The 8632-nt window shown below is 48.9% G+C and overlaps 1 protein-coding gene across 7 annotated transcripts in view; it reads left to right on the top strand.

The window, feature by feature from the left end:
- Nucleotides 1–306: 306 nt before the first annotated feature.
- Nucleotides 307–8632, top strand: part of Zc3h4 (zinc finger CCCH-type containing 4) — a 42041-nt gene continuing 33715 nt past the window's right edge. The window contains exons 1-2 of one of the 7 annotated variants that reach the window (XM_026786208.1): nucleotides 307–1341; nucleotides 1504–1669. In XM_026786208.1, the coding sequence (XP_026642009.1) occupies nucleotides 1509–1669 (161 nt within the window). In that variant the 5' untranslated portion in view covers nucleotides 307–1341; nucleotides 1504–1508. The other 6 variants (XM_026786207.1, XM_005361053.3, XM_026786212.1 and 3 more) reach the window with 6 other exon arrangements.

Here is an 8632-nt window from a genome sequence, read left to right as displayed (position 1 = left end):
AACTGAGGTTTATTCCCAGATCCTGGCCCCAAACCTATGATCTTAAGCCAATTGAGCCTTCGGCCTTCGGTTTCAGCCTCCATTTATAAACGAAGACCATCAACTTGGGAAAAGTGGTGAGGGTCAAAAGATTTTGTTCGTGGTTTAAAGAACCTAGAGGATTTTCACTACGGCCGCAGGTCAGGCCCCGCCCTTCTCGCCCCCAGGGATGACGTCACCAACCGAGTTATGTGGTGACGTCATCTCCGGGCCGCCTCTGCTCCAGCCCCTCTTCGGAAACGTCCGGCTCCTGGGACCGGTCTCCGGCTTTCGGTTAACTTTTTTTCCCTCCCATTCTCCCACCTAAAACTTTTGGCTCTTCCCGCCTTCCTTCAAACTAGCAATTTTCGGTTCTTCTCGCTTGCTCTGGGGCGAGCTCCTGAAAGTCATTTACTCTTTGAGTTAATTAATCGCCTTTTCAGCCCCACCCGTGCAGCTCATTCGCTAATTCCTATTCGCTCAGCTCGATTTATTTCATCTACTTCCGCCTCTTGCCGCGCTCCCTTCACTGACTTCGGCTCTTTCCGGATTATCTCAAGTCCTCGGGGTTCTCCAATCCCGAAGCGCTTCGGCTATTTTCGGCTCACGGTGCCTTCTCTAGTCCCACCCCCACGACCACCCTTGGTTCTTTAGGTGGGTCTCCGATCCGCTTCACGTTCCTTCAGTGACCTAGATCATCCTTCGGCTCTTTCCGGCTTATTCCAGCCTCTCGGGTTTTTTTCAGCAGCATTCGGCTCTTTCCGTCTCTCCGCCTCTCCCTTCCGCTTCGGTTCTTTCCGCCTTCTTTCGGGCGGGCTGTCTCTGCCCCTCTCCACGTGACGCTTCTTCGGCCTCTCAGTTACCCCCTCCCTACACGCCCTTCCTCCAGCTTCAGCCTCTGTGCTCGTCCTGGCTGTGCCGCCATTTTGTGTGAATTCCTGACCGCGGCGGGGGCCCGGCAGCTGGGGCATCTAGGGCGGGCAGACAGTCGGCCCATCTCCGCAGCCCGTTCCCTCTTCTCCTTAAATTTTTTTTTTAACCATCCCCTTGCTCGCTCTCCTCTTTCCCCTTCCCCTTCGCTTGCTCCGTTGCGCGCGACCCGCGCTAATTACACCCAACCACCCACCAGTGTCCGTGTCCCCCGGGTCTCCGGCCTCGGGGGCCCGTGTGTGTATGTGTGTGCGTGATCGGAAGGGGACCTCTCGCCCCGATGAGGGTCCCGTGCCCGTGAGCGAGTGATCGCAGGGGCGGGCTGCGGAGAGAGGCGGCGGGTGGCCTCGCCGGGGCCTAGGCCGCGCGGCCTACGTAGAAGTCGGCTCAGAGGTGATTCCGAAACCGAAAAAAAGCCTATATATATTATCTATAGAAAGAGATAGATAGGTATATGCCCAATTCCCATCAGGAGCCTTGGAGAGCTGAAGTGTGCCCCTCCCGCCACGCCCAAGCAGTCCTTTTTCGTGCATTAACATCCCCTCCCCCTCAAAGGAACGATGGAGGCCGCGCCCGGGACCCCCCCGCCGCCGCCATCAGAGTCGCCGCCGCCGCCATCGCCGCCGCCGCCATCAACGCCTTCGCCTCCTCCGTGTTCCCCCGACGGCCGCGCGGCCACCCCGCACCTCCTCCACCACCGCCTCCCGCTCCCTGACGACAGGTCAGGCCCCCCGGCCTGAGCCGGGCAGCGTCCCCCGGGGGGGGGGAGGAGGAGGAGGAGGAAGGGGATGGCCGCCATGTTGGGCCGGGCCGAGGAGGAGGAGGAGGAGGAGGAGGAGGAAGGGCGGGGTCGGTGGGTGTCTCTAGCTCGCTCGCTCTTTCTCGCTTCGCTTTCTCTCCCGGCCTCATGCGTTGCCCCCCCTCGCGGCGTTCGCCCGCTCTCCCTCGCTCTCGCTCTGTCTTTTTTTGGGCGCCATGCTGAGGGGAAGGTGAGGAGGCGCCCCCTGGACCCCCCGCGCCCGCCGGTCTGTCCGTCCGTCCGCCCGTCCGGGTCACGGGCCGCCAAGGGGGTGGGCTTGCCGAGGCCCATCAGGCTCCTCGGCCGCCCCTGCGCCCGGAGCTGGCCGTCAGCGGCCTGTCGCCTGGCTTCGGGGAGGGCTTTGGGGGAGGGGTCCCCGGATTCTCTTGTTTTAGGGGGATCTACAGTTTACAGCTCCTCTCTTAGGGGTTCGGAGTTGGGTGTCTTCCCAATCCCTGACAGTATCCTTTCTCCTGGGGGAGGTATATACCCTGCTCATTTTGGATAGGTACCCGAGTCTAACGGAGGCAGAAAGTGGGGGTTCGGATCAGCCTTCGCTCCATCCTTCTGTGGAGGGCACCTTAGGATGGGGGCTCTTGTGCACTCTGAATTTTTTGGCGGGAGGTATTTTCTCGTTACTCCCTAGAAGGCAGTCAGGGAAGGGGTGCGTCTCCAGCTTTTTAGGTGAAAGCTCCTGACCTTTTGTAAACCCCGCCTTTTTTCTCAGGGTCCCCTCTTTTTGTAGGTAGGTGACATTGGTGGAGGATCCTTAAGTTTTTCCCTCGGGGGTGTTGAAGATTGTTTGCTGTAGATAGGAAAGGAAGTTGGCCACTGTTTTCTTCTGGGCATGTCCCCTCTTTAAGGGTAAAATGGGGTGCTATTGCTCTTATGGGAGCAAAGGAGGTTCCCTTGTATTTTCGCAGAATGTGAACTATGGCACCCCATGTCCTTTATTAAGTGCGAAGTGGGTTCCCCCACGCCCTTCTCTGGCTGGTAATAATGGGGACAGCCCCGAGCGTTTTCTGGTTGAGGTTTTGGGCCCTTTTGGCCCTCCTGGAGCATAAGGGTATGGGGTACAGGATTTGCTGACTCCTGGGGGCTGGAAGGAGTAGATTTGAAAATAGGTGAGTTTCAGTGGGCAGGAAAGCGAGTCTTGCAGTGGGGGCAGGGGTAGGGTGGAGAATTCGCTGGACAGATGGCTTGCAGCCGCCTGGGGAATCCCAGAGCACCCCTCCAGACAAGGGTCTCAGCCCTTTATCCCCACTCCCACGTCCTCTTTCGTTTCCCTTTCTCCTTCACAGACCCTTCTTTGCCTTTTAAAAGAAATGGCACCCACATTCAAAGACACAGGTGCAGCAGTTTGGTGAGCTTTTTACTTTTTTTTTTCCTCGTTTTGTTCTAATTAAATGTATCGTCCTGGGAATCGCAGCCCTTCGCAGCCAGACTACAGTTCAAGGAAATAAACAGATTAGCGGAGGTCTGTTCGCTAAGCCCACGTTGGGCTTCCAGGCCCTCTCGGGGGCAGGTGCCTTACTCAAAGGTGCTTACGAGCTTTATCCGACCTCTAAGGAGTTCTCTTATGTCAGAAGTGTATGTCTTACAATGGGTTGGGATGGTAAGTAGCCTCTTTTATTGAGTAATTCAATTATCTCCCTCTTTTAGTCCCTTTCCTGCCTGCTTCCTCCTCGCCTTTAGACCAAAGTGATGCTTGAGAGTGGATTTATTATGTTCAAATCAGGATTCTAACCCTATTGAGCCCTTTTAGACTTGCACATCCTTTCAGTGTTTATTTTTGAAAATTTGATGTACACAGTTTTCTTTTCTTTCTTTTTTTTTTTTTAAAAAAGTGTTACTGTAACATGACAAAAATCCATGGAAAAGGCCCAGTATGTTTTCCGACCCTTGGTGACCCTCTTTCCAGATCCATCCATTGCTTTGTCTGCAGCCTTCAGAGAAAGTGGCTGCTTCAAGTGTAGGGAACAAGCTTACTGATTTGGTTTATACTTTTATTCAAGTTAAAATCACATCCCGTTCCCTCCCCCCCCCAAAAAAAAGACCGTTTCAAGCAGGTCCTTATTTTACTGGAATGTTTCTTATGGTGATAGACATTTAAATTGAGCAAGTCATTTGTAAAGTACTGTCTAAGCACAAAATGTATCTGTAAACTGTGTCAAACCCTGATCTCTCCTGTCTCCACCGCTCTTTGTTGGAAAGCACATGCCTGACTGAAAAGTTGATGTAAAACGTGTTACACGCCCAGTCATGTTGGAGAGAACACCTCCCATCCTCAGTGCTCCCTCATCCTACACATACAAGTTAAAAAGAAACGTGGACAACAAAAACAGCAGCAATGACTTGCAGGACCTAACACTATCCTTCTAATGTGTTTTACAAGCATAAGTTCTTCTGTTAAAAGACAAAAACACGTTGAAGTACCATTGTCCCCTGGCCCACTTTTGGTCCCTGATGTACTTTGTTAGGGAAGTGGTTCTCACACATATGCCTAGTCCCTTCCAAAGGAACCTGTTTCCCTCTTTGCGTCCTCAGGAGAAAAGAGGCCCACCCACCCTTGAGCATGGAAGCTGCAGTTTGTCAGGCCTCTCCTTTTATTCCTTTTAATATATTCACAGTTACCTGCCATGCAATGGTGGCCTGATGTAAAATCAGTTATTGGAGGAAGAAGTTTCCATAACATATTACTGCACAAAATGTCTAAAGCACGAACTCAATACACAGTCCAGTGCGCTGGGTCAGCTGGAAAAAACATTTGAAGATTCCCATCTTGTGTAAAATTCCTCCTCTAGGAGCTCAGAACAGAAACTGGATTGCCAGCTGATAACCTTTCCATTCCACATGTTTAGGGTTACTAAATTGCAAAAGGATGTTTAAACTTTAAAATGTTAGAAGGAAATGGGATTCCTTTTGGAAATGAAAATTTTAGCAGTCATTTTGCTGAACTTGAAGGTGTTTTCTCAACACATTTTAAAGCGCTTTTAGGCATAGCCATACAAGGGTTTGTTGTTTTTGATTTGTTTGCAGAGGAGTCCCTGATATTAAGTCAATTACATTTAGGTAGTCCTTATTTTTGGAATGTCACAGTAGTACCTTTTTTTTTCCTCCCCAAACTGCTGTACCAGTATTAGTTAATAATGAAATTAATGGATGTTGCAAAAGCAAAAGAAAAGGGTGTCACTTGGAATCCCTGATTTTAACAGCAAAGCTTTAATACTTTGTAACCTTGGAAGTTTTTGTTTTCTCTGGATGAAAAGTATAATTTGAAAGCAAGTCAAAAATCTCCAGTAAGAGTACAATGGGCTTTGACAGTGACAGTGTAGCTGCTTCAAGTCAGAGCTACCCCCACCCCCATTCTCCAGTTTATTCCTCCAAAGATAAAGTGATTGATTCTGTATAAGGGCTTTCTAACTCCTAGTCTGTCTTCTAGGGCTTTCCTTCATTGAATTTTAAGGTTTAGATTGATTTTGATTCTTGACAGAATTTTTTGGAAGTAAAGTTAGCTCTTTTAGAAAATTGTCCGTGTGGTTTTTGCCTTAGTCAGACCCAAGAGGAAATTGTGTGGGAAGGCAGGCTACCCTTACTTCCCTGCCTGGCAAGTTAGAGGTGAATGAATGTGTGGCTCTTGAATTTGAGTGTTTGCATATAGCCAAACTCTAGGATAGGTTCCTAGGCCCTGGCATTGTCCCCCTCCCCCATCCATTGCTGTTCAGTCTTTTACCTTCCCTGTGTACTGTCTCCTGCCTCAGAACCACCTTCTTCATTGTTCTGTGGCTGAGGTGTCCCTAGAAACGTGAGGATTAGGGATTCATTTCCAGTGAATACCTCTGTTGAAAGCAACTAATTAAACTGTCTCCAGGTCTCTGTGGATAGTTTTAAGTCACTCCAAATTTAGGGAACCTATATGTGGTCTGTATGGATGGAAACTTCTAGTAGTACCAGAGTGACTGGTTCTGCCCTGCTGTGGAATCTTTAGTGATGTGGCTTGAGTTGTACCTCACCACTGCTGGGGTGCACAGCCAGGATGGGAGGGAAACAGGAAGGTTGCAGCATTCTGGCAGTTGTTACTTGCTGAGTGCTTTGAGGACCTGGAGGAACAGCCTGCTCATTGGCAAGAGGTAATGAAGGAAATGATCTGGAGTCAGTTACATAATTAAGGCCTCATAGGCTGTGGCAAGTTGTCTGTTTGGATAAGTAAAGGCAAAAATGAACTTGCCCAGAGGGAGCCAAACTTTCCAGCTCTGGGTTTCCTAGTTTGGATGCCTCGTCTGCTGCAAAGCTATGTTGCATCTGTGAGTGCTCTGGACACACTGTAGACACAGTGCAGCGTTCATGTTGTGACAGTGCTGTGTGGAAGGTAGGGTGATTTCACAGTCAATTTCAGGCACATTGCCCATTGAGGTGATTCTTGAGCTGCTGTGACAAATGAAAAGATGGTCTCTTGGTTGGTGCTAGTGACAGCCACATCATCATAGAGATAATTTTTCATTAGGTTGTAGACTGCTAGGAGTAGCTTGTTTCTCCTGGCCAGATTGCTCCCTCGACAGTACCTTACTGTTTTCCCTGCTTTGGCTCTTGTTGATTGGTGACTCAGCTCCGTTTGTCAGGCAAGTGGTAACATAGCTGAACACTGGAGGTGGCAACAGGATGTGAAGGAAGAGAGTGGGTATTTGAAAACAGCTCTTACTATTCAGGGCTGGTGCCTTGTAGCACCAGTGCTCACTTCTTGGTCACTACAGTCCAGTGGGTACTGCAGAGCACCCATACGGTGGCTGCGGCACAGTGCCTCTTTCCTTACGTAGAGGAAATTCTAAATAGATCTCGGTCCGGTGTGTAAGTAGGAGTGGGGTGTGTGTGACAAAGAAGTTCACTTGTCCTGTACCTTTCAGATTCTGGGCAGCTTTCTTTTCTTTTTTTTTTTCTGGGCAGCTTTCTTAATCGAAAGCCTAGTGAGGACTAAAGTCAATGGAAGCCATCTTGTGGCACTTCTTATTGCACAGTGCTTGTTCTAGATGCTAAAATATCCTGCTGTACTGGCATGTATTTGCCTTCGCAATTAAGAGTGGAGTGAGTCAGCATTCCAGCTGAGCTGGGCCCCCTGAGAACCAGAAAGCTGGGGATTCAAAGCCAACTGTCACTCTTCAACCCACCTTCTTGCTCTACTTCAGCCAACCTCTCCTGGTCTGAGTCTCTGAAAGCCAGGTGTGCTGGATTCCAGGATCTTCCACCTCTTGTAATTTGGCTGTTTATTCAGCAGCAAGGCTTGTCCTGCATTTTGCTTGGAACAGAAATGTTTCATTGTTGTGTTTTGTTTTCAGTACTAGGGGAGGAACCCAAGGCACTGCAACTGCTTGATGGTTGCTCTACTACAGAGCTGTATCCCTAACCCTTGGTTGTTGTTTTCATTTGTGAGACAAGCTCTCACAGTTTAGTACATACTAGCCTTCAACTCTAAGTGATGCTCTTTCTTAGACTTCATAATGCTGGGATGCAGGTCAGTGGTGGCACACACCTTTAATCACAGCACTTGGGAGGCAGAGACAGGAGGATGGATGAATCTCTGTGAGTTCAAGGCCAGCCTGGTGTACTAAGTAAGTTCCCTACAGGCTCCAAAGCTACAGAGAAACTCTGTCTCGAAAAACCAAGGGAGGAAAAAAGAATGCTGGGATCACAGATGCAGCCAACATGTCTGACTAGCCCCTAGTATTTGTTGTTTTGGCTGGTTTAACAAGAGAGGTTCTCACACAGTAGCTCTTCCTGGCATAGAACACTGGCTATCTTACCATGCTGAGTCCCCTGTACGACAATCCTTCTGCCGCTGCCTTCTAAGTGTTTGGATTACAGGTGTGTTCCTCTGTGCCCTTTGACTTGAGGCTGGCTCTCAGTAGCATAACTGTACCTTTGTAAGTTGAAAGGTCTAAGGGTAACCTTCAAGGCCTGCTGCAGTCTTCCTGGTCTTCCTTCACTAGCTACTTAATCTTTGCTGGGAAATCAACAAAAAAGATTTAATCATGAAAAGTGCTAGAGGCTGTATGTGACAGGTGCTGTCTCTCCCCACTGTGCCGTCCTGAGTCTGCTACATTGCTCTTCTCTCTCACTTTTAGATTAGTTTTATTTTAGTTTGTGTGTGTGTTGGCATGTTTACATTAGTGCAGGTATCCTCAGAGGCAATAGATTCCCTGGAACTAGAGTTACACCTATTTGAGGACTGGCAACTGCTTAGGTCCTGTAGACCAGTATTTAGTGCTCTTAACAACTGAGCCATCCATCTCTTTAGTCCTCTTTCTTTTTTGATATGGAGTCTGATTCTATAGTTCAGTCTGGCCTTAAACTTGAAGCAGTCCTTCTGCCTCAACTTCCTAAGTGCAGTGGTATAGTACTTTTTTGTTGTTTTGAGACAGGTTCTAAACTCGTTACATAGATCAGGTTGGCCTCAAACTCACAGAAATCTGTTTGCCTTAGCCTCCCAAGATTGGGACTAAAGACAAGTACCACCATATTTATACCGCTACAGTACTTTTCACACTGTAGCATATGGTCTTTAATGGGCTATGAAGTCCATTTATTGATGTGTCTTCATACTAGGCAAACATGAGAAGAGGGTAGAAATGTAGATAAGTGAAACTTCCTCTATATCTTTACACAAAATGTAAAAGGAGATGAGACATAGGTCAAGGGCAGAAAGTTTGAGCCTGACATGATGATCAGGCCTGCAGTTCCAGCTTCCTGGGAGACTAAGGCGAGAGGATCACAAGGCCTGCCTTAGCTAAGCTCATTGAAGCATGGGTAACTTTAGCAAGACCCTGTCAAGATAGAAGTAAAAAATGGAACTGGCGCCGGGCGGTGGTGGCGCACGCCTTTAATCCCAGCACT

The sequence above is a fragment of the Microtus ochrogaster genome, linkage group LG4, assembly GCF_000317375.1.
Source record: "Microtus ochrogaster isolate Prairie Vole_2 linkage group LG4, MicOch1.0, whole genome shotgun sequence".
NCBI lineage: Eukaryota > Metazoa > Chordata > Mammalia > Rodentia > Cricetidae > Microtus > Microtus ochrogaster.
This window is presented reverse-complemented; position numbering and strand designations above follow the sequence as displayed.